This window comes from Equus asinus, chromosome X (assembly GCF_041296235.1).
Source record: "Equus asinus isolate D_3611 breed Donkey chromosome X, EquAss-T2T_v2, whole genome shotgun sequence".
Lineage (NCBI taxonomy): Eukaryota > Metazoa > Chordata > Mammalia > Perissodactyla > Equidae > Equus > Equus asinus.
Genome location: NC_091820.1, coordinates 127,225,723 through 127,251,196, shown reverse-complemented (window position 1 = coordinate 127,251,196; position 25,474 = coordinate 127,225,723). Strand labels below are relative to the sequence as shown.

Genomic DNA, 25,474 nt, shown 5'->3' with positions numbered 1-25,474 from the left:
ATTCAAGTAACTGGAGTTAAGAATTCACATGCGATGATATAACAGTGCTTTTGCTCTGTATTAGAGGTGAATTGGACATCGCTCAGCTTAATGGGCTAGTTAGGCCAGACTGAATGATACCCACAGCCGCTGGGCACAGAGACTATGATGTAGCTTGTCTGACTCCTGCCAAAAACTTGCTGCCTGGAGCTTCTAGACCTTTCTGGTGCACGGCTGAGAAATACCGTTGTGTTCTTTTAAGACCGAAAAGCATTTTTTGCCGATTCCTGATTGGTATTTGAAATCTTAGCAAACATCTTTGCCAAGGAAAAGCCCAAAAATATATTTGCATTTAAAGATATTACCAACGACTTGGTTTTGGAATGTTTGCTCGGCTACCTCAGGATCACAGCTATCTAAATATTAGCTATTTGCGGATGAGCTGTCTGCTTGGCCAAGGACAAGTTCTTATAAGACATCATTTTGGAGAATGATGGGAAAAATGGGAAAACATATGTTTTAAGCAAGGCATTCAAGTTCTGATCTTTCAAACATTTTCATGTCTGTCATATCCTAACAGTAGCCTGTTTTCTCTCTTTCAGACACACACACAGATACACATCTGTGTATTTTGTGCTCTATAAAATACACATTCGTATATCTGTTCCGATGATTTTCATTGACAATGACAGTCCAGAGTAATAGCTGTTGCCCTGTTCTCTTCCTAACCTTTTAACTCCAACCTGGCCTTTCCCTGTGATTTCAGTAAACCCTTGTTCTCCCTACCTAGCCACCCCTGGCTGTACAATAACATTTTTTCTATGTTTGCATACTCATTCTCTCTCATGTAAAAAGCAAAACCATGTAAAAAACATGACGTATAGCTTGTTATGCCCACAGGTGTGATTCGCTCAGCCTTTGGCCCTACTTCATTTTTCTGGGCCCAGAGTGGATGTTCACTTTTGGTTTTTAATGGTTAACTAGACTAGTCATTGAAATAAATTTCATCGAACCATCCTAGAGTAATAGTCTAAATGTTCTGTCCAAAATAGTTTTGTGGGGCCAGGTGAGATTACATACGTCAAGTTTTTATTTCTCCTAATTGGAACTTTATGATATGAACCAGGAAAAGCAGAGGGCGCACTTTTGCAGGTGAAGATATTTCTATAGTCTTAGGACCTTCGTATAACATCTTCCTCCCTATCCTCCCCCTCTTCCCCAAAAAACGAAGAGAAAGTTCTGGTTCATACATATGGTAACTACATGCTGTCTGCCACGGGGGTGTGTCCTAACCGAATGGAAAGGATTGGGTCTATGTAGGTAGCTATACAGGTCAAAAGCTCAGGTACCTTTAAGGACAGCTTCAGGCCAGAGCTGAGGAAGCCGAGACTGAGGAAAATGCTAAGGCATTTTAGAGTGTTTAGGCCAAGAATAGAATAAGGAATAGACAGACTGCTTCTCTGGATACATTTTTCCGGTTAAAATGGCTACATATTGGCAATTGAGAACTGAGGCCCATGATAAAACAGAAAATAAAAAGGCCTGGTACTTCATACACACGGCCAGACAGATCCTAACCCAAAGCAGAGTAGGGGGCGCAGAGCTCTTGGGGCAAGTTTGCGCATGCTCAGCATTGTCGGCTGGCAGGAGCGAGGGCGTGGGACCACCACCAAATTAAAGCTTTAGAAAGCCAAAACACAGTGTTGCTTCCTCAAATCTCTCTCACTTTTAAACTGTTGAGGCAGGTGGTCTCGTAGCATAGGCGTTGCGATTTCCCTTTTTTCGCTAATGTTCGAAAGTTTTCATTGCTTCCCTATGTAGATGTAGGAAATTCGAGTCTTGTTTTAGTTTCCCACTCCGCTAAGGAAATTTTATTTCCACTCTAGGAAATTTCCTTTCAGTTCCTATATAATGCACTTAACCCTCTAGCTTCCTCTCTCCCCTCCTGGAGTGTCCCTGCTTCCTTTCCCCTGAGTTCTCAAGAGGCTCCGAGCCCACCGCTAGGCATCTGGAGGGAGAATGAAGGAAACTGGCTTCACGCCCCGCTCCGTTCCTCTCTCAGGCCTCGCGGTCACGATCATGCGGGGTTAGGGGTCAGGCCAGCCCGCCTGTGCCTTTGACCTCAGGGGATCTGAGCGGGGATGGGGCAGGCCGCGCTGGCTGGACCCGGGGGTTCTGGAAAGCGCCTGTGCAAGCTCAGCGCGGCTGCAGCGCCCTGGCCTCCAGCCCGGAAGCTGAGGTGAAAGGCCTAGAATAAGGTCAGAAATAAACGCGGCTGCGGACGAGCTACGTGGAAGGTGAACCTCTCTCCTTGGGGTCTCAAAGCTGGACAGAGTCGCAGCGGTCCCCTAGCCTGCTCTCGTCTCCCACCGGGTGAACCAATGAGCTCGACGCTCTCCGCGGATGGGGTTATCAGGCCGGTGCTGTCCTCAGCGGCAGAACAACTTTTCAAGTCAACGATTCGACAAACATTTGTTCAACCATTTCCTCCCCAAGCTGCCCAGCCCACGTAACCGACCCTGTGGGTGCAAAGGGCTTTCTTAACAGGGGTCAGAATCTGCCTGCCTGCAGCTTTCACCCGGAAGTCCACAAGAAAACGTCGTCGTCCCCTTTTCCCTGTAGCCCATTAGTTCTTGCAAACAGCTCACCTAAACCTTTTCTTTAACAGACTATTAAACAGTTCCAGTTCGATCAAACTGTTCATTACTCCAGTTGAAAGTGAACTCCCTATGTTCTTTGTGGGATTTCTTCACCCAAGTGGTGGCTTGATCCCCCACTCTCTTTTATGAGGCATCAGCATCTTGAATCACTCTCTTCTAGGTGGCATTGCTAAACAGTATTTCATATTTCGGAGCCACAAATAAACTCTGTTGGCCATTGAAAGCTCAGCTGTTGCTTGCTTTCTCTTGATGCCTTGGCTACAGCAGGTAGCAATCTTGTCTGCAATCAAATCAACTATTTCTACCCTGCAGATTACCCGTGATGTGGCGGAGCTGGCTCATCCACAAATGAGGAGGGATTCTGCTTTGTTTCATTTCCGGATTCATCTTTGACTAAGTGACTTCTGTGCGCTCAACTTATCTCATGGTTTTGAAAACCAGTAAGGTTTGGTGAGAAACTGGATGGAGGTGAGTGTGGAGAGACAGTTCTCTGGTGAGGAAGGGAACAATGCAGAAGTGTGACAGGGTCTTTCTCAAGTATCCTAGCAGGTAGTTCAGCTCTTCACCTTTGGGAAAGACTAAAACTTAGATCTTTGTACCTCTACAGTCAGTAACCTTACTTCGTATGGATGAAATAGGGATTGAACGTGTGCACGTGCATGTGTGCACATATGTGGGTGAGTGATGGTGAACATTCCGAATGATCTTAGCTAGGCTTGATAGGAGACAACGTGTACACTAACTAGAAGTGTGCAGTGAGGACATGAGAAGATTTGAAATTAGGTGTATCATTTATATCTTCTTCCTCACAGTACCACTGCAACCATCATCTAATAGTTTCTTCTGCTTAAAAGAAAAAAAAAATAGCTTGCTAGAGTTACTGAAATTTCTATTAGGAAAGACTTGCATTGTTCAAACGTTGGCAAGCATCTGGCTTAAAGCGGGTTGGTGGGGAACAGAGAGATTATACGACTAAGTTGCTAAACTGAGACTTCATGACCCCCCCTTTTTGTTTTTGTTTTTTAGCTCTCATTTAAGTGTATTTGCCATTTCATTTCTGGGATCACAAGGGGACAATGCTAAGCCCACAGTGGATACATCCTGGGATTTTGTTTTAATCCTGGGGTTTTTTAAAGGGAAGTCATCTTCTTAGCTAATAAAACACACCTGGCTTCTTGGATTGTCCACTCTAGGCACTGCTTTATCTCCCACAAGCCCCAGGAAATAGTAATTATGAAGTAGGCTCTTTTGTTCTAACCACCTTATTCACAGAAGTTGGATACATAATGAATGAAAATGCACAAGAACACAAATAGTAAAATTAGATAGAACTAGATACGTGAATGTTAAATAGAATGAAAGCATAATTAGAGTGGCTGGACCCAAGAGGGATTGGTCAAGGAAAGATCGATGGAGAAGGTCAATCCTATGAAGAGTCGTGAAGGAGAGTAAAGATGTGGGTGAGGTAAGGAAGGGGTTATGGTGGGTGAAGGAAGCAGTGTGGTGGGATACTTAAGTAGGAGACAGGGGGTGTAAAGGAACATACAGTGTGTTTTATTGGCTATAAGATCAAGTCCAACAAATATTGTTAAAAGCAAGGGAAAATATAAAGTCTTGGTTGTGATGGTCTGCCACCCTTCAGTACCGTCCCTACCTCCTGGGTATATGTTCAATGTTACATCCACTATATTGGAAAATGGCAGGCAATCTGAAGAATCCTGGATAGATACATAGCCAGTCACAGAAAAGTCCAGTGGTGTTAAACCTGGGGACACTTACCTGATCCTGCTTTAAATTGTTACCTGTTAGGTGATTGAAAAGTCTTTAAGGCTATTGGTCTCTGATGGCAAAAGTTAAACCTCAGTAAACAAGATATTTTGGAGTGAAGCATCCTTGAAATTACTACAAAAAATCATGCTATTGTAGCCACTAGGGAGTTTTATGTTAGACTAAACTATTATAAGTGCTATCCAATAGAACTTTCTGCAGTGATGGAAGTGTTCTATACTATCTGCGTTGTCCAATACAGTAGCCAGTAGCCACATGAGGCTTTTGTGCACTTGAAATGTGGCAGGTGTGACTGAGGAAATGAATTTTAATTTTATTTAATGGTACTTAATTGAAAAAGCCACATGTGGCTAGTAGTTACCTTATTGGACAGCACAACTTTATATAAGGACCATATTTAGCTGTAGCCTCAGCTACAACCCAGGTTTTGCTACAAATCTAGCTCTTGGATGGTGCCTCAAAAATGTGCACAGGTGATTCTCACGCGGATTGTCTGCAGATCACACCTGGAGAAATGTGGGATTAGGTACCACGAGTCACTATTTGGTGTTTTCGACCCTAGCTTCTAGAACAAGTTTGTTTCCTTTTGACCAGTGGGTTTCAAATTGTCCTGTGCGTCAGAATCACCTGAAGGGCTTGTTAGCCTACAGATTGCCGGGCCCCATCCCCAGAGATTCTGATTCCATAGGTCTGGGGTGTAGCATGAAAATTTGCATTCCTAACGAGTTCGCAGGTGATTCTGATGCTGCCGCACTTTGAGAACCACAGCCTTGGACCTAGCCCCTATCTAATACCTTCGTTCCGGTAACCTACTCCGTACCTTCGTCCTTCCTACGTGAGTCATTTTTTAAATCCCTTTGAAATAATCCAGTTTCTCTGGACCTAGAGACTTTCTCTCACCAGTTCTCCCAGGGGGCTGAAGCTGAAGTAGTACCCTGAATCCCAGTACCTGTGACCTCACTTCCAGAACTCTCTACTGCTTGTCTGGAATCCTGCTATGCTATTTCCTTGATGCCAAGCCTTGTATGGTAGCTGTCCCTGGACTTCTCTTTCACCAGCTCTCCACCTATGGGGGCTTCCTCATATTATTTAGTGCTGAAACTTGCCTACACATTCACCTCACTCTGATAGGTCTGTCTGGTGTCCTTGCCTCACCCTCCCACCTGGCCTGTCCCTTGCCCACTGAGCTCTAGTTTTTGACACCCCATCAATATAGAGTACCTGCCAAGGGAATTGACCTGGTTTGGCGTTTTCTCCACCAACAACTCGATTCAAGTCATTAAATTCAGTGATGTTGTCCCAAATTGTTTCAGCTTCAGTAGAATTTTCATAGTTCATATTGGAAAAAATAGTCTCAGCACGGGTGACCTTCATAGAAGCATGTGAGACAGAAACTTTTCCACATGGAAATGGCACTAGAAAAATGGAAAAAATATTTAGTATTCTGATATTTCTCATTGGCAAGCAGAACATGTATTACAAAAATCAAGAATGAGGCCCATCCTTGTCACTTCTGAGAAGCAGACCCATCAATATTTTAAAACATCTAATCAATGAATATGGTCTCAAACTAAAAGGTTAATTGCATTATTTTCATGGAACGTTTTCAAACCCTTCATGAAAAGAACATTTGGCTCAGGAATCCGTCATCTTTACGGAAATAGGTGTTCCAGAATCAAATTTTGTAAGACTTTTATAAAGTCTAATGGCTTTCTGTTTACTTTCTTTACTAAAATGTCTTACTCCCAAGTACTGTCTCTGGATGGAAGTTTGATGATTGATGCCATGTAAATTTGACTTTAGAATTAGGTAAATGGGACTTCCGCTGCTTGTTGCGAACAGGATTTCTTTTGTAAACTAGAATGCCTTCTAGATTCCAAAGTGGATTTTAGGTATCTGTTGGGGAGAGATCATTGTGATTTAATTACCTAGCTGTCAGGTATTAGCCAAGTAAATTACTAATATGATTATCACAGCCACATCCACCTGGGGATTGGCCACCTTTTACCTTGGGTTGGTTTATTTCCTAAAGAAAAGAAATTGTCTGCTGATACACTGGGGACAACCAGAATGGAAATTTGTAGTCAAGCAAAGTCACCTCACATTTCATTTTCATTTCTCACTTTCCTTCTAGCCACATTCCTCATAACAGACATTTCTATAGCAACCAGCTGCGGCAAAGTATCATGAAGGCAGCACGTGGCTGGGAAAACAGGAAATTAGTTCAAAATACTTATGTATAAATATAAATCATCAACAATGGCTAGAGAAAAGGGACCATTACTATTGAAAGGCAGAAAAGCTTATTTTAGGTTTGGCTTACTTATTCTGCTAGAGCTAAGGCTATATTCAAATATAACGTTTAATAGTTGGAGGGCGTTCTCAATTCTTTTTTTTCAGCTCATAACATGGAAGGCCTTATAAGGGTTTAGCTACTATGCCATCTGTCTACACTGGGAGTTAGGTTTTGAACGTTAAAACAGGAGCATATTCCCCCCCAGGGTAGGCTGGCTTTGAAGCAGTTATGTGAAGCACCAGGTGGAAGGCCAGGCAGGCAGGCCCTCGGAGCAGCAGAGACTCTCGATTTTAGTTGCAGCATGTATACTCTTGGCTTCTGGTCCTTTCTTTAATTTCCTCTGCTGGGTGCATTGCTGAGATAGGTATCGAACCCAGTTATAGAGGAATGGTGCATGATTTAATGTACCCATTTAATAAGATACCAGGCTTTGGAAATACAAGAGAAATTATATCTAGTTTGCTTCCAAAAGGCCCCTCTTTATCACACATAATTGATCCTGCGGAGCCTACTTTTTTTTTTAATCAAAGTTTCTACTGCTTTCATTTTCAGAGAAGAGCAATGTGAGTGTGGAGTCGAGGTGTTCTGAAGACACCAGTTGGTTGTCAACATGGAGGCATGGTTGACATGACTGGGAAACATTGCTTTGTCCGCTGCTGTATAGATTGACTGTGCTGATCAGCCTGGCACCACTTAGAACAGACGTTTGTCAGAACTATTCTCATGCCAAGTGTGTAAACTCTGCCTGAGACTCAGGATAGGAAATAACTTTCTCAGAATAAACCAGCCACACTCTGACAATCTCATGCTTAATATACACCATCCTTGTACTAGAAGCCTATGAGTCAATCATTTATGTATCTTTTATGGTGTAGGATTACTACATTAATTTGACCGGGTGAATTACAAATATCTGTACAGAGATCACACAAATCAATTGCTTCATGATATAAAAGAGAATAAAATTGGACACAGAAAAGAATTCAGACTGAAGACAATCACAGAATTTCTATGTAAAATGATGATACAATTTGGAAAATTAATTTGTCCAATTCAAGCTACTAATCCTTTCCACGATTTCCAAACGAGATAGAAAGAAGTAGGGATTAAAATTATGTAGACTAGTTAACATGCTGAAGTTTCAAATATAGATTTGGAGAATGCATCTGCTGAGCTTTAAAAATAACTTATGTAGGTTTTGACCTGCTGGTTCACAGGACTTTTGGTCTTCTGCAAGTCGGTATCCGGCAGTACAGGAACAAATCACCTTGTTATCAGCACTGTTTTTACAAAACTGCTTGCATCTGCCATTCTTAATGCTGCATGTTGCATCTTAAAGAAAGCAAAATCAACAGTAGCAATAGCATCATTTGGCACGCATTTCTAAAAAGTACATGAAGCTACTGACTCGTGTAGGTCAGATATAAGCTGGGGGCATTCATGGAGAGAAGCTGGGGAGCCTTGAGCTAAGAGTAGAAAGAAAGATAAAATATTCTTAATAAAGCATAAAGAGGGTGGCAGTCATATATTTGACTTGATTTGGCATGAAACTGAAGGTTTGGATATTTTATTTTCACTATATCATGGCCTGAAATTTTTAAAACCTGTTCATTAAAGTATAATGTATATTCAGAAAAGTACCCAGAACCTTAGTATGAATTCTCACACAGTGAATGCACCTATTTAAACACTAAAAAGATCAGTACATAGGACATTATCAACACCCTGAAAGCTCTCCTAAAGCCCCCTTGCGATCACTATACCCTTCCTCCTTCGCAAAGTTACCGTTATCCCAACTTCTAACAGTACGGTAGTTTTGCCTGTTCATGAACTTTGTCTATGCGCTCTTCTCTGTCTTTCATTTCACATTTTGTCTGTGAGATTCATCCATGTTGTTTTGCATAGCAGTAGTTCGTTTACATGCTGTGTAGTATTCCATTGTATAAATATTACTACCTTTATTCATCCATTTTACCGTTTGTGAATATTTGAGTTGAATTTCCAGTTTTTGGCTCTTATGTACAATGCTATAATGAACATTCTTGTACATATCTTTTAATAATATATGCATGCATATTTACTGGATATGTACTTATGAGTGCAGTTATTGGGTCATATGTTCAGGTTTAGTAGATACTGCCAAGCTGTTTTCTAAAATAATTGTACGAATTTAAATTCCTACCATCAGTGTATGAGAGTTCCAGTTATTGGATATATGTATTACAGATATCTTCTCCTATTTTGTGACTTGCCTTTTTACCCTAGATAGTGTATTTTGCTGAATAAAAGTCCATAGTTTTAACATAATCCAATTTATCAAAACGAACTTGAAGCTGGCTGAGGTAGGTATGTATCAACACAAGAGAATGAAATAGGGTCCTTTAAGGTAGCTAAATGCCAAAGCCATTATGTGTTGACAATGATAAGCATTCTAGTGGCCCACATTTTCTTTACTCTCCTATAGAGCCTCTCTTGTTAATATAAACTCTCTTTCTTTGTCTCTTGTAATGCTTTTTGTCTTTGATTCTATTTTGTCTGGTATTACGATTGCTTTGTCAGGTTCTTTTTATTAGCATTTACCTGACAAATCTTATTACATCCCTTTATTTTAACCCCCTGGTATAATTTTATTTTAGGTGTCTCTTTTGTCAACAGCATACAATTAGATTTTTAACTCCAGACTGAAAATTGTCATCAACCCAATTTACATTAATTGTTATTCCTGATATATTTGGCTTATTCCTGCCATCTTATTTTGTATTTTCTAATTACTGTGCTTTCCCTTTGTTTCTCCTGTGCCGTCTCAATAACAAGAAGTAGCATGGTTCAGGGCTTGCCAGCTGACACCTGCTGAGTTAAGAGAAGTGGGCTCTGCCCTTGGGCCTGTTTCTGTCTCTAGAGCAGCACAGAAACACAGTGAATAGAAGACACCTTCCCCCTTACCTACACGCCCAACAACAGTACAGTTTTCAATAGGAATGCTCACTTGTGAGTGCAGTTACTACACGGAAAGTTTGAAAAAGAGTGACTGTATTAGACACCTCCTATGCACCATCTTAGTTCCTCTCAGCCTCACTTGTGTCTTTTCCCAGCACTGTGGCGATCAGCTCTCCATGAACTTCCGCTGACCACATATGGGTGCAGCCTCCAACTGCCTTGGCTCGTATCTGCACTATGTGCCTCTCACCTCTTGCCTTGGCACTTCCCTGTTGATGCTGAGGCATGGGATGCCATATGACCTCCCTGGGTGCTCCAGCATGTACGACCTGGAGATGTGGGGGAGTAATGTCCCATAGGCTGAACTTTTGACCATTGGGAGACAGATGCTGATGGGCGAATTCTTTCCCCTTTTCTCCCCTCCCAGGTGGACTATCCTGAGTCCAGTTCATATGGCTCCTCAGAAAACAGTCCCAGGAGCTCAAGCAATCAGTTGCAGATGAGGAGATACGACTCATCCTACTATTGCTTCTCCCTTCCTCACTGCCTCACTCCCTGTCCCTTGCTCCCTAGGGTGGCACACCCTAATAAATAAGCTTGTGTCACAGACTCTTTTCTTCTCGGAGAATCCAGGCTAACAGAGTGACTATATGGTTTTGGAGTATATTATGGACTTTTGAGTGACAGATCTAAATTTTCTAATTATATTTTACATAGACTAACATAGACTAAGGAAATAATTAGCTCATGATCCTTACTGACACTTTAGGAAGCAGGGGGAGGCAAATCAGCTGTTGTCAGGTAGACAAAGGAACCAGCCTTAGCTTTAACCTTTGCTACCAAATAATCCACTAAGCGCATGATCCAGAAAGATGGCACTTGGTCCTTTTTATTTATTTATTTTTTAAAGACCTTTCTCCTCACTCACGGTGATTACATCCCCGGCTCTTTTCATGGTACTAGCTATCATTTTGTTGCTACAAAGCAATGCTGAAGTGTTCAGCCAAATCAAATAGCACCTGTAGAAAGTGTTCAGTCGATATGAGATTATGATAAGTTAACAGAGGTAGGATAGAATATCTGTGGAAGAACACTCAAAGCATCTGTTCTTCTCTCTCCATGTTAGCACCTCTTTCTAATTCCCCTCGTGCCTACTACAAATGTTATCATGTTCTGCTTTATTGTATTCTGCCTTCATCTTCCCTCATACGTTCGCTGATGTGGAAACCAGAGCTTGGACAAAATATGTTCTATTTAACAAGTTTACCACACAATATGCTGTTATTCAGTTAAACTCAAGATATTTTCTTTTTTTCTACTCCAAAGAAATATGCATTAAATAAGACAATAGTGTCTCCGATGTGTTAGCAGAATGAAGTAAAAAGTGTTTATGTGCTTGTGATTTTTTCTTTCTATCCTATCTTACTGTGGGGAAATGCCTCTGTACTCTTTAGAAGGGACAGTGATGACCATGTTCTTGCAGACTTTGATCTATCTGAAAAGGGCTCAGATGTGATGTATAGCTGGGGACATACAGTGGTCTTTATTCTAGCCAAAGGGACACAAGAGCCAATGAATTGTTATTCCTCTAACTAGAAGGTGTGCCCTGATTGTTTGCACCCTTCTCTCCTGGAGGGGAGCCTGCTGAATGAGGGAAAAGGAAAACAGGCTCTTAACAATGGAAATCTCCCTTCCCTTTCCAAGACAGGGTGAGGCAGGAGACTGGGGGCCCACAGACTCCATAAGCTGTGCTTGCTGTCTAGCAGCTTTTGAAATTAGTCTTTAGTTCAGTTTGAAGCAACAGCTTAAATGGGAGTTTGTATATGCTTTTGCTGTTGCTTTCCTCTAGCGTCTGAGATAAAGAGCTTTTTGAGAGAATTCCCACTTGGTTTCTGAATTGAGTTGAAAGGGTTTTTCTAAACCTTGATCAGATAGGCTGCGGGAGATCAATACACCCTAGAGGCCCTGACCAAACCAAAGTGTGGGGAACCCCAGAGGACTGAGATGGTGCCAGTTGTAGACTTAGAACGTTTGCTCTGTGGACTGTAGCCTCACACAAGTAGCAAAACCTGTTATAGAAGTTTTGTGCTTATATTTACATTACTCAGGGCTATTCTCCTTTAAAGTGTCTTTATTTGTAAACTAAAGGCATTTAGGAATTTAATGCTAAACACTATTTTCAACTATACTACACTGTGTCCCTCATTCTTAACTGAGACTAATTGAGTTATTCATTCCCTCAGCTCCAATAGTTATATTATTTAAGCTGATAATGAGTAACTGCTCCAAAGATTTCCACAGGTTTCCATAATAGCAGGATCAAATTTATCTAGGTAAATCTGAATTTGAAATTATAGCTGTTCAGATGAAAGTAGCACTTCAGAGATGTAGAACCAATTAACACACCCACAGGAAAAGTAACCCAGGCATTGGCTTGTGCCCACACTGGGAAATCTGAGGGAACGGAAGTCCAAGCCACGTGTACCAGTTCATCCACCTGCATTCACTCTTTTCTCTCCTTTTAAATGTTTTTGCCCTGCCACCTTTTCCTTTCCTTTCCTTTCCAAAAGAATTCTATTCTATTTATCTTTTAGATCTCAAAGGAAGATGATCAATGGATTTCTCTTTAGTACTGAAAGGATTTCTGAACAGCATTACAAGTGACTTTTTTTCCTTTCTCAATAGGACAAGAACAGCTGCTGCTGCATATCATTTTGTTTTATGCTTTTTTCATCTCTGTGTCAGGTGGATTGCTATAATGCCTTAATAGAGTCCTGCTAATTTTCTACTCTTTGCCCTTCGTCATGTAGCCTGTGGTGGTAAATTCTTTCTCTGGGATTGCATCTCTATTCTTCTGGAGTTTCAGAGTAGAAAGAGAATCTATTATTAGCACTGTGTGCTTTTCACAATCACAATGCCAGTAATCCTGCATCCAGAGGTAATAAACAAGTAAGTAAAGGACTTTGGAGTTTACTGCTCCAATTGCCAAAATCTCAGGAAAAAAATATTATAGGCTATGAGAAGAAAAAATGCACAATGGTCCTAGATTTGCTATGTAACTCCTTCAATGTAATCAGTATAGTCAAATTCAGAAATGAGCTCTGATTTTTGTCAACAAATTTAACATGTGAAGTGGTCTGTATGTGTGGAGAAGTGCCTGTTATATGGGAGAATTGGCCTTGCCATACCCCAATTCTATACTTAATTGACTTCCACTGCTTATATTGATAGCAATTTAGTCATGAGTTCAATGTTGTGGGTTCGGTATTCCTTGCCTCTTGTGGATAGTAGTTAGAAGCATGGGTTTTGATCAAAACTAAAGTTCAAGGGGCTGGCCCCGTGGCTGAGTGGTTAAGTTCATGCGCTCCACTGCAGGCGGCCCAGTGTTTCGTTGGTTTGAATCCTGGGCACGGACATGGCACTGCTCATCAAGCCACGCTGAGGCAGTGTCCCACATGCCACAACTAGAAGGACCCACAATAAAGAATATACAACTATGTACCGGGGGGCTTTGGGGAGAAAAAGGAAAAAAATAAAATCTTTAAAAACAAACAAACAAACACTAAAGTTCAAGTCCTGGCTTAACCATTTACTGCCTCTGATTTTGAGCTATTTGAGCTGTAGTTTTCTCATCTGCATAGAATGGGGATAATATTTGCACTGACAACATATGTTTGTATTGAGGATTAATAAGTGAGTGAAACATCATTATCACTTAATATTAGCTACCAAATATTATTATTGCTCTTAATATAATTTCTTGAACTCATCCTGGAAACTATGACTCCAGATAAAATGAATGTTTATAAGCTTTGGAAGTATATGTTTTATGCAATGGAATATTATTCAGCATTGAAAATGAAGGAAATCTTGTCATATGCAAGAACATGGATGAACCTGGAGTACGTTATACTAAATGAAATCAGCCAGTCACAGAAGGACAAATACTGTATAATTCTACTTACATGAAGTGTCTAAAATAGTCAAACACATAGAAGCAGAGAATACAATTGTGCTTGCTAGGGGCTGGGAGGGAGGGAAAATGGGGAGTTGCTGTACAATGGGTATAAAGTTTCAGTTATACAAGATGGGGAAGTTCTAGACATCTGCTGTACAACGTAGTGCCTAAGGTTAACAATACCGTATTGTACACTTCAAAAATGAGTGTAGATCTCATGTTAAGTGTTCTTTACCACAATAAAAACATATATGTTTTTAAGAGAAAATTATGATACATAAATGCTGCATTTTCCAGTTTCATCTGGTTTCAAGGGGAAACTCTGAACCATGAGTAATCCAAAAATAGTTACTTACATAATTCACAGTTCTTTCCTTCAAATCCAGGTTGACACCAACATTCATAGGAATTAATGTCATCCTTGCACACACCACCATGTAAACATGGATTGGACTCACACTGATCTCCATCTTTGAGATAGGTTAAGAAGTAGAATTAGTAGATAAACTGCTTAGAATGCCTAGTCTTCCCTGCACAGACTCATGGGGAGGGGAGCCTGAATTTAGGGTCAGAGCAGAACTGCTGACCTGGAAACCAGCTGCTTATGGGATGCCCCTGTCTTCCTGAGTTTCTAAAAGCAACCCAAATAAAGGTTCTTAGGCAACACTGTCCTCGGAAATTTGCCTGAGGAAGGCATGCACATAGTTTAACCCAAGGGAAGAGGAAGAGGGAGAAGGCCGTCTGAGTATAGAAATGTACTCTATCAGCATAGGGGGAGAGGAATTTTCAACCCTTCCTTATAGAATGATGGCAGAGTTAATTCTAAATTGAATCACATCACTTCAAAAATTAGTATCTGCATGCTGTACAAGGTCTGCTCTGTCACAGGTCTTGCAGAGCAAGCTGAGCTAGATAGCATGGTACTTCCACTCAAGGAACTGGCAGCCTAGGAGCAAATGCATCTACTTCCCTGTATTATCATTTAGCTTTTAAGTATAATATGCAGCAATGGTTCAAAACAATGGAAAAGATGCCAAAGCATCTGTTTCTGCTTAAAGATATTCTACTGTCTATGAGTTAGGTCCCCAATGGTCTAAGTAAAGTGAGAAACAACTTTCTATACAAAGAACTAAAAAAGAAAAGGCTCTGAAAATGTGCTTTATTTATGTATAGATTGGCTGTGTTTCCTTTCCAGCTTTCCTGAAGTTTCTACATTTATAGAGTTCTTGAAAGCCTTTGAAGACACTGGTGGTAAGAAAACAGTAGGAAGGAATAAGCAAGAGGGGAAGGGTTAGGATGAGAAGGAAATCTGTAAGTCTGGTTTCTTAGCGCTGTGCCTCAATCCATACTTCTAAGGAGCCTTCAGGAGAAAGGGATGAATAGAACCAGAAAGGAGACCAGTACGGACTTTGAGCCAAGAGAAATAGCCCTGAAGAAAAAATGTGAGCTAGATCAGCAGGACTTAATATATGAGAAACAAAACAGTGAGAGATAAAGCTGACATAAAAATAAAAGAATGAGAGAAAGGGAGCAATTACAGAGAAATTTCTAATTACCAGTCATACTTTAGAGCAAAACTCCCTGACATCTAGTGTGTGGATCACTGCCCGCTCCAGGGAGAGCAATAGCAAGTCTGTCATGCTCTCTGTCAGTATCATGTATCCAGGTCCCGTTGACAAAGGGCTAATCTCCCTTTCTCAGAAATAGTCCCTCTCTGGAAAATCTGCTTGCTGTAAAAATTAGACCTTGTCCCCTCTGCCCCTTGATCCAATGTGCTTTTGCAGACATACTTCAATTTGTTCCAATTCTATGAAACCAAAATATGTTATCTCTGGTTTATTGTTATTGATGTTCAGAACTGGTTGAAAAAATGAGCTACATTTGCACTTTATATTATAGACCAAGGATCTGAATTATTTAGGATGTTTCACTGAAAGGGTCTGGGCTTGCAGCCAGCTACACAGCAACTCATTTGCTGAGACATATCTTTAAAACGAATGTCATTTTATCCTGCATTTCGTCCTCCTTTGGGGGCTTGTCTGTGTGTACTTTGGGCTGAGGCAAAGCCACAGACAGTAGGGGTCAAAGACAACATGGGATAAGACCTTGCCAAGTGAGAGATTCCTGTTTAGGCTACCAGGCTGCTGTTTAATGAATAACTGCCTTTAGATTTGAAGGCCTGCAGGGGTAAGAGTGAAAGCAAGGGGCTGGGCATTAGAGAACTTGGCTTCTCTTCTGGGTGACGTTCGGCAAGTCTCATAATCTCCCTAAGCCTCAGTTTTCTCCTCTGTAAAATGAGGTTAATAATGCTTTACTTGCAGGCTTGATGTGAGGATTAAACGTGACAGGCACTCTGGAAACTGTAAAGTGCTTGACAGATGCTAGTGAATGTGGTTGGACGATATTTCTTCTTCAACTGGGCTGTTTATGTGGTGAGTTGATAGTTGAGAATAGGGCAGGAGTGAGGGGCCTGCGTCCCTGCTGTATGTGAAAGTCCATACAGTGAGAAATAGCACAGGCTATGTTGGGTGGTTAGGAATCTTGGCTGAAAGTGAAAAGAGGCATGGAGTTGCTTCGTTTTTCTTTTTTGTTCTTATTTTTCTTTTATTTCTTGGTAGACAAAGCAGTAGTGACAGAGCCATGCCTTTGATGTTTCCCGGGTATCTTTACCAGAGATACAGCACACAATGCAGCCTAGGTCACTAGAAGGCAGGGGCCCAACTGCAAAATATGGTGCTTAAGACATTCTGACCAAGCCCTGCTGAGGTCAAGTTGGGGGGTGGCCCATGAAGGGATCATGGGAGTTTAAATACTGCCAATAATATTTTTTTGGGGGGAAAAGTAGAAATTGATTTGCTTTAAGAAGTAGGTCACAAGATTCAAAGTTTTAAAAATAGCAGAAATAGAGAATAGTTGTTTGGACTAACTAGGGGAATACCTCGTGAAAGAATTGGCCTGGTAGCGGTCATGACTAAGAACAAGGAAAGGTGGATAAAGCAGATGTACCGGAGCAGACCTCTTCTCCCCTCATGATTTAAAGACAAAAGTGGGGACGTTATGAGTTACAAGGGCATGAGCAAGTCCAATAATGTCTCCAGAATAGAAACTGGAAAATAGAGCTGGATCTCAAATGATGGAACTTGGTTAATTTGTTTAACTGGGTTAATTTGTTTCTGTCCATGCAGATGGTCTTAGGTAAGTCAACCTGTGAAACTTACACTCCTTCAAAATCCTTCTGCTGGATTTTAAATTAGTTTTAAAACTTAGTTGTCATTAAAGGTTTGGCTTTTCCTCCTTTTGGTCAATTCATTCAACAAATATTTACTCAGTGCTTCTGTACCAGATATTGTTTGAGGTACTAGGAATTCATCAGTAAACAAAACAGTTGACTAGCCCTGCCAATGTAAAGCTTGCATTCTAGTGAGGAGGGAAGAATAAATAATAAATTGTGTAAGTAAGAACATTATATGATTCCTCAGATGGTGAAAAGTGCTATAAAAAATAGAGCAGGTTATGATGTCTGGAGTGATGGGGTTATGGGAATGCAGGTTGAAATCTTAATAGATGATCAAGGTAGGCTTCATTGAGGTGGTGACATTTGGGCAAAGACTTGAAGGGGGTGAAGGAACAAGCCTGGGGGAACCTGGCAGAAGAGGGTTCCCCTTTAAAGGAACTGCCAGATCAAAGACTCTCAAGTGGGAACATTCCTAGAGTGTGCAAGGAGCAGCAGGGAGGCCAGAATGCCTGGGTCCTCATACGTGAGGAGGAGAGCCGTAGGAGGGGAGGCCAGAGGGGCGATGGGAGGGGAGGGGGAGACAATTATGGGGGGACTTTTAGGCCATTGTAAGGAGCAGGACTTTTAAGCAATAAACGTTTAAGTCAGTCAGCATTCTGTGATTCTCTACTGGGGATTGCAAACTCTCATTCAGTCCCCAGATGCAGTCATCTTGGTTTCTTCCTTCCAGTTTCCTGGGGTGGAACGATGTTCCTTTTGAAGCCCTCGGGAGGAGTAAGCTTATCTGCTGGCTGATACCTCCCATGCTGGCATAAACCTGTAGTGTATCACCATTCAATCTTGGGTAAAAGACTTGGACTTATTTTTCTGAGCCCTTTTGACGGAGTTCAATATATTATCTATTTACACAGAAAAAATATATAATTCTCAAATGTTTCATATCTCAGCTGGAGGATAAAATGAATTGCTTACCTACATATTGCTTCCAAAATTCAGTCTATAAAGAAAAAGAGGACAAGTTAATGATAGTATTTAAAATGCTTTGGGTTTGATTCCTTCTTTTATAACATTTATAACACACGTATATGTGTAGATATTTTAAAATTCCAAAGAGAAGTTTCTTTTTTTTTTTTAGATTTTCTATTTTTTGCTCTGCATCTGAAGGATGTTATGTGGAAATACTCACAGTTTTTTCAGTGTTTTCAAAGACTTCTCGTGCTTCTTCAAAACTACACTTTTCTTCCATACATTCTCTCTCAAGGTTCCCCCGAACAAACTCTTCTAATTTACCTGAGTTATATCTCTTTGGCCGATTCAGAATTTTGGTGGCATTTTCACGATCAAGAAAAACTGAAATTTAAAAGAACTATTCTTTAGCTTTAGAAAAAAGACAACATCATGAAAATTAAATACATCTCTTAAGAAAGGCTTTGTTTTTAATCCAAGTAATCCCAAAGCCAATTTATCTTTGGGGCATAGAGTCAAAATCTATGATGTTCTCGTGGTACTGTATACACACGGAGATTTAGGAAGTAAAATTCAATTTGACTTTTAGTCAGGAGAGCTCCAGTAATGCAAGGTCAGATTTTCAATCGTATTTGAATTTACTTTGGATGAAAAAGTTCTGAAATAAGCAGTTAACTTCACACTTTGTCATCATTGGAAAATAGCTAATTGCAGATCCTTGCAAGGTGATCCATCACCCTAGCTGGGCTGTGTTTTCAGGATGCAGTTGTCTAAATGACTTTGCAACAGATTTCTCTTGGAAGAACAGAAGCCTAACTGTGGTCCAGCTGCAAATGCAACCCCAGTGTCCCTCACTAGGAGTTAAAGAAGAACTACTGCATTAATTTATTTATCTTCAGACTGACAACACCTTCAGTTAGCATGTGTTATAGGAATTCCAGTGATGTAAGTCTTACTCCAGGATTCAGGATGTGGTTTATTTTAGCTATGACTGCCTACCCTATAGGGATACTCCTGAACTTTGAAGGATTGAGGTCTCTAACCCGATTCTCTTCCTCCCTCCCTCTCCACTCTCGACTCAATCTCTGTTTCTTTCTCTCCGTCTCTCTCTCTCAAATATATATAATGTATAAAACATATAATAACATATATACCGTACACTATCTCAACGTGCTTATAAGCTGAGCTTTCCAGGGCATTTTGGGACTGCTTTCTCATTAACTCCAAAAAAAAGGGAAAAGAAACAAACTAAACTATATTCCCTTATTTGCACTGCATCTGTTCACTTTCTGGAGCCTTGCAGTCCCTTAACAACCTCGCTTTTCTCTTGCTCTGCAAGTCCCTATGGGCTTCACTTTTTTCCTGAATTTAGCTTAGCCTTTTCCTCTTCAACTCTTCACTTGCCAATTTTCTCAATTCCCTTCACCCATTCTTCAGTGCTTCAATACCCTGCAATCCCGACCACTAGATCAGGGCAGCCGCCTGCCACCTTTCCTCTCTTTGCAGGCAGCTGAGCACTGTGGGAGAAAATCACCAAGCTGCAGATGGATGCCATCACATATTGATACCTCCCAGCCTCCACCAGGCCCTTCTCTCTGCTCGGCAATTCATGTGCTTGGCCCTGGGCACTCCTACCATAGCATCTATGTCTGCATCCACTTACAATGTGACCAAGTGGGAAAACAGGGGTTTGGAGTCAGATGGGACACACTTGGATTTGAGTCACATATGTCCCACCTATTGGCTGTGAGACCTCAGACAAGTCACCTAATCTCTGAAGCTTAACTTTGTCAAATGTAAAATGGGTATAACAGTAGGATAAGAAGAATATGTACCTCACAGTGTGGTTGACAGGATCACTAAGATAGTGTACGTAGGCTGGTGTATAATGGTTCTCTCTCTTCCTCCCCACTCTCGTGCTGGCTGGCCTTCCTGATTTTCTCAGTTCCCTTTAGCTCTCTAATGTACTTTTCTGTAGCTCTTTCCCTTCATTCCCATGCATATAATGAAATGACTATTGTCAGGATCCGCAATGACCTCCTAAAGGATACTCTTGAGTTTATGTGATTCCTGACTGCTCTGAGACATTTCTAATCGTCGACCTCTCCCTTCTCGGGGCACTCTTTCCGTGAAAGCACTCTGTTCTGGTTCTCCTCTTTGCTCTAACTCTTGTTATGCACCCACCACTTGCATCAGTTAAGTCCCCTTCTCCTGCCTGCCCCTTAAATGTTCAGAGTTCTCCCGGGCTCCAGCCTTCACCTTTTCTCTTTTCCCTCCATACATCCTTGCCAGGGCCAAGACTAGGGTGAGGTAGACAAGGCATTTAGGGCACAAGATTTAAGGAGGCACTCTGTCTCCGTGGGTGCAAGTGTATTTATGCCCTGCGTGCCTTGCTCGCCTCGCCCTAGTCCAGCCTGGGCTCTTTCAACACAATTTTCTGAGTACTGACTACTGCCAGGGACTGTGCTAGGTCCACAGTTTCCATGCTTACTCCCTGGAGCTTCACACACCCATAGATGTAACTACTGTTTATACAACGAGCTCCAAATAGCCATCTCTAGTCAGAGGTATCTTCTGAATTTCAGATCATCTCTCCAGCTCCCTAACTGTACATCATAATGCGGCTGAGAGCTGATGTTTATTTCATGCTTCTGATGTGCTGGACACTGTGCTCAGTGGTTTTCATCCATTATTTCCTTCCATACTCGCAGCAGTCCCGTGAGATAGGTACTGTCGTTTTACATTTGTAAATGAGAAAAATGGAGGTTCAGAGAGGTTAAGTAATTTGCCCCAGGTAACATACTAAAGTGTCAGAACCAGGATTTAGACTTTGGCAGCGAGACTGCACAGTTTATGCTCTTAGGTACTATGCTGTGTCCCGTAATCACATCAGATACCCAACACGTACTCTTTATACTTTCTCTAAACCTGTTCCCTTCCATACCCAGGTGGTTATTAAGTCATATCATTTCTGCTTCTTTAATGTCACTTGAATTCCTTTCCCTCTTCTCTGTCTGTACAGTTAATGTCCTGGGTCAAGCCCTCATGCCTTCCCTAGATGATTGCAGTAGCCTCAAGACTGGCTTCCACTAGTCTTGCCACCCCTTTCTCAAACAATTCATTAGAATGTTGCCAGACTGAGCATCCTACATCAGCTGTCAGTGGTATTCATGTTTCCACTTCTGATGACTCCACATTGCATTCTATTGTCCAAACACCTTAGTTTAGGGCCTTTGTTCTTTGATGGCCTGACTCTGCCTAGCTATCCTGCCTCACTTGTTATATTCAATATTCAAAACATACTGAATTCCTGAAAGACCTCATGTTCTTTGTGGATTTGGATCTTTGCATATGAGTGATCCTCTCTGCATAGAATGCCCTAGATAAGACATTTAAGGAGAGGGAACCTATTCATCTTTTAAGACCTAACTCAAAATATTCTCTCTCTGTCAAGTGTTTCCCCAGTTAATGTATTCCTTTCTCTGTGCTCCTTTAGCACCTGTACACATTTTATCATATTATATTGAAATCTCTCACCTGAACTCATGGTGCTTTAGGTCAAACAGGGAGTGTGGTTTGTCCTCATGCCCCTAGTACCTGGCACTATAGTAGTCAGTTTTGTAAGATGTATGGACTGAAGCTGGCTTTCACTTATTCATTTCATTCTTTCATTCTGAATGAAAGACAGCTTCGGTCCATACACTACAAAACTGACTTGATTTCCCAGAACAGTTTTGATTTCAAAATTACAAATTGATGCAATAATAACTAAGGGCAGCAGCCATGAAAATCCAACATCTCAGTAAATCATTCATAGAAACTGCTTTTAGAAGCCAATGACAGTTTAACAGCAGAAGAGAGAGCTGCATCAGTACTGTCCATCCTTAGGGAAATTCCCCTGGCTCTCTCCTCAAGGGCCCATTATCTCTGACTACAGTGATTCCAGAATCACACTGCCTTTCTCCTCAGTATTGTCTGCGGGTCATATATTTAACCTCTCTTCAGGTTTATCTCTTCTAGTCATTATTTCCCCAGCTCTGAAATCCTTGTCCCTCTTTTTTTTTCTCTGTATCTATCCTTTTCCCGAGATCTGAGGTCTCCAGGGGGGCAGCAGCCCTCTTAAAACCTCCATCATCTCGCCACTTATCTTGGAGGAAGGGCTTGGATCCTTTGTCCTCTTAGACCTCACACTGATGAGGTATGTGTCAAGACTTAGCTTTATGTCCTGCTTTGTGAGTTTTCCAGCTAAATTTCTTTATTCCCTGACTCTACCCACTTTGCTAGTTTGATTTAACCTTTGCATTCTCGTATTATTTCTGCATTTCAGTCTGACATCATGTCTGGAGTGGGAACCACAGGGCCAGTCTGCTTTCTGGGGATACTTAGGGTTGGCACCCCTGATCCTGTTACTGTCAGCTACTAGATTTGATTATAGTAGGTTGACAAGTAAGTGTGATAAACGCTTCCTGTGAGAACATGCTGTTTGTCTAAATGGGGTAATTTCTTCCCTGTGTGCCTGCCTTTTGGGAATTCATAAAGTCACTGAAGTTGTGAAAAAACAAAGTGATATACATTGCATTAACTAAGTTCCTACTCTTTACATCAATTCTTGGACTTTTTTTGCTCCTAAGAGCTCAAGTGAGTATTGAATTTCCCTATATATTAACTCCAAGATGTGTAGAGTCAGAGAGAAAAGAATTTCTTCCTAATCCATGGAAAACTTTGGTGATAAATAACAACTTACTAATGAAAAGTTTGTCTGTGCTTTAACTAAAACTTTAAGTTGAAGGTATATAATTTTATAGATTTTTTAAAATTACAGACGTCTCATCATATAGTTCTAAAAATTTGGAAACACATCCTATATCTTAAAATCAAACATTTTGCGTAAATAAAACCATTGCTTGTGACTTTAATCTTTCCCGTTTTGATTTCAAAGTGGTGAGTAAAAAACCCCAAAATGACAGTTAAGTTTTTCTCCATATTCTGCAGTTTCCTTGTTAAAACATTTTCCCACTTTTAATTTTTTTTAACTAAGGAAATTACTGTTTTCTAAGAGGAATTATGTTGTCAAATCATAAGGCCAACAGTGTCCATTAAAAAAAAGTACCATGAACATTATGAATCTATTGTTTTAAAAATGAAGAAGACGACACAGCTACCAAAGAACCAGTACATACCAACCCACATGCTGACTACTAGAATCTCAGACATTGCTGTCAAATCTCATAATCATTATTTACTGAAGAAGACAACACCAGACATTTCTATATCTAAAAGACAACATACTTAATGCATCTTTAAAAAGGAAACAAACCTGTACATTCAGCACTGAGTAGATATCCTAAAAGGCAGATGGTGACGAGGCCCAGTGATTCTGCCATGATCATGTTCAGGCACCGCATAACCTTTGCTAGTAAATTGTGCAAGTAGCAAGGTTGACCAATTGTTCCAAAGTACAAGCTGAGCGTTATTTACTTCTGGGAAACGGTGTCCATCTCCCTCAGTGGGTCTTTGGGCTATTTCCAGTGGCCTCTTGGGTTAAGTGAAGAGCATAGGCAGTGGCCATCATTAAACTTCACCTCTGATTCAATGGGCTTCTGCCACTGTGGCTGATTTGAGGCTGAAGCAGAAAGTGACACATCATCAGAATAGGGGGAGGTATCATGGCTACAGTTGCTGTGGCAGCAACATTCATCAGTGGGATCCATCTTATTCTTGTCAGGGAGCACTAATGTCATATAGTTAAAGGTAAAGAGATGGAAAGAACAAAGTCATTTGGTCACCCTCTTCAGAACACCCCCAGTGCTTATATACTTCGAGTCACCTGGTGGACGCTTTGTGTTCCTCCTCATAATGAGGAGTTGATAAACTTTGTTGTGCCATCTACCCATATGTTAGAACGTATAGGTCCTGTCTCAGAACACATGTATGTATGTGTGAGTGTATGTGTATGCATATATACTTATATAGTCTGTATAGAAAATAAATGTGTGCATGTTATGTAATAGTTCATATAATATATTATACCACTTCACATATAATCAAAAGAAGTCATAACAATATACCAACATTTACATGCCATTCTTTGTGTTGTTGTTGTGATATGTTTTATTTCTACATGTTATAAACCCTATATTACATTATTATTACTTTTGTTTTAAGCAGTCAACAATCTTTCAAAGAAATTTAAAAATGAGGAAAAATATTTTTTGTTTAGCCACATACTTACCATTATGATATTCTTCATTTTTTTGTGTAGATCCAAGTTTCAACCTGTTATAATTTTTCATCTCTGAAGAATTTTCTTTAGTTATTTTGATAGTGTGGGTTTTCTTATGATGAATTTTCTCAACTTTCGTTTATTTGAAAATGTCTCCGGGGCTGGCACCGTGGCTGAGTGGTTAAGTTTGTGCCCTCTGCCTTGCCAGCCCAGGGTTTTGCTGGTTTAGATCCTGGGCACAGACCTAGCACCACTCATCAAGCCATGTTGGGGTGGCGTCCCACATAGCACAACTGGAAGGGCCTACAACTAGAATATACAGCTATGTGCTGGGGGGCTTTGGGGAGAGAGAGAGAAAAAAAAAGAAGATTGGCAACAGATGTTAGCTTAGGTGCCAATCTTTAAAAAAAAGTCTCCATTTTACCTTCATTTTTAAAAAGTAATTTGGCTGCATGTACAATTCTAGATTGACAGTTTTTTCTTTCAGCACATTAGTGATGTCATCCTATTGCCTTTTGGCATACTGTTTCTGATGAGAAGGCAGTGGATATTTTTATCATTGATTTTCAGCAATTTGACTACAATAAGCCAAGGTATTCTTGGGGTTTGTTGAGATTCTTCGATCTGTGGTTTGATATTTTTATTAAAATTAGGAAAGTTTGGAACTTACTATTTAAAATTTTGTTTTCAAATAATTATAGAGTCACAGGAAATTGCAAAGACAGTATAGAGAGGTCTCATATACCTTTCACCCAGTGACTCCCAATGTTTACATCTTACATAAATATAGTACACCATCAAAACCAGGTAAGGGACATTGGTATAATGTATGTGTCTGATTCTAAGTGATTCTATTACATGCGTATATTTATCTAACCACCACTACAATCAATATAGAGAACAATTCTATCACCACCACAATCTCCCTTGGGCTACTATTCTATAATCACACCCACCTCCCTCTTACCAATTATTCCTAAACCTTGGAATTAATAATCAGTTTTCAGTCTCTATAATGAGAATGTTGTATAATTGGAATCATGGAATATGTGACCTTTTGAGATTGGCTTTTTTCATTCATCACAGTATCTCTGAGATGCATCTAGGTTGTGGCGTGTTTCAATAGTTAATTCCTTCTTACTGCTGAACAGTATTTCATGGTGTGGATGTGCCACAGTTTGTTTAACTAGTCATCTACTGAGAGACATTTTGATTATTTCTAGTTTTTTGCTATTGCAATAATGTGCTATGACCATTCATGTACAGGTTTCCATATGGACTTAACTTTTTAATTTCTCTGGGATAAATGCCTAGGAATGCAGTTTCTGGGTCATATGGTATTTGGATGTTTAGTTTTAAACAAACCACCAAACTGTTTTCCAAAATGGCTGTGCCATTTTACATTCCCACCAGTAATGGATGAGTGATCTAG

The 25,474-nt window shown here is 40.6% G+C and overlaps 1 protein-coding gene across 1 annotated transcript in view; it reads right to left on the bottom strand.

Annotated features, from left to right (window-relative positions):
* F9 (coagulation factor IX) overlaps nt 1-23,289 on the bottom strand; it is a 29,015-nt gene extending 5,726 nt beyond the window's left edge. The window contains exons 1-6 of the mRNA XM_014855271.3: nt 23,137-23,289; nt 18,040-18,203; nt 17,826-17,850; nt 13,975-14,088; nt 7,927-8,055; nt 5,649-5,842 (exon numbers count right to left, since the gene is read on the bottom strand). Coding sequence (XP_014710757.1) covers nt 5,649-5,842; nt 7,927-8,055; nt 13,975-14,088; nt 17,826-17,850; nt 18,040-18,203; nt 23,137-23,224 — 714 coding nt within the window. The 5' untranslated portion in view covers nt 23,225-23,289. The remainder of the gene's footprint in view (nt 1-5,648; nt 5,843-7,926; nt 8,056-13,974; nt 14,089-17,825; nt 17,851-18,039; nt 18,204-23,136) is intronic.
* Nucleotides 23,290-25,474: the final 2,185 nt, after the last annotated feature.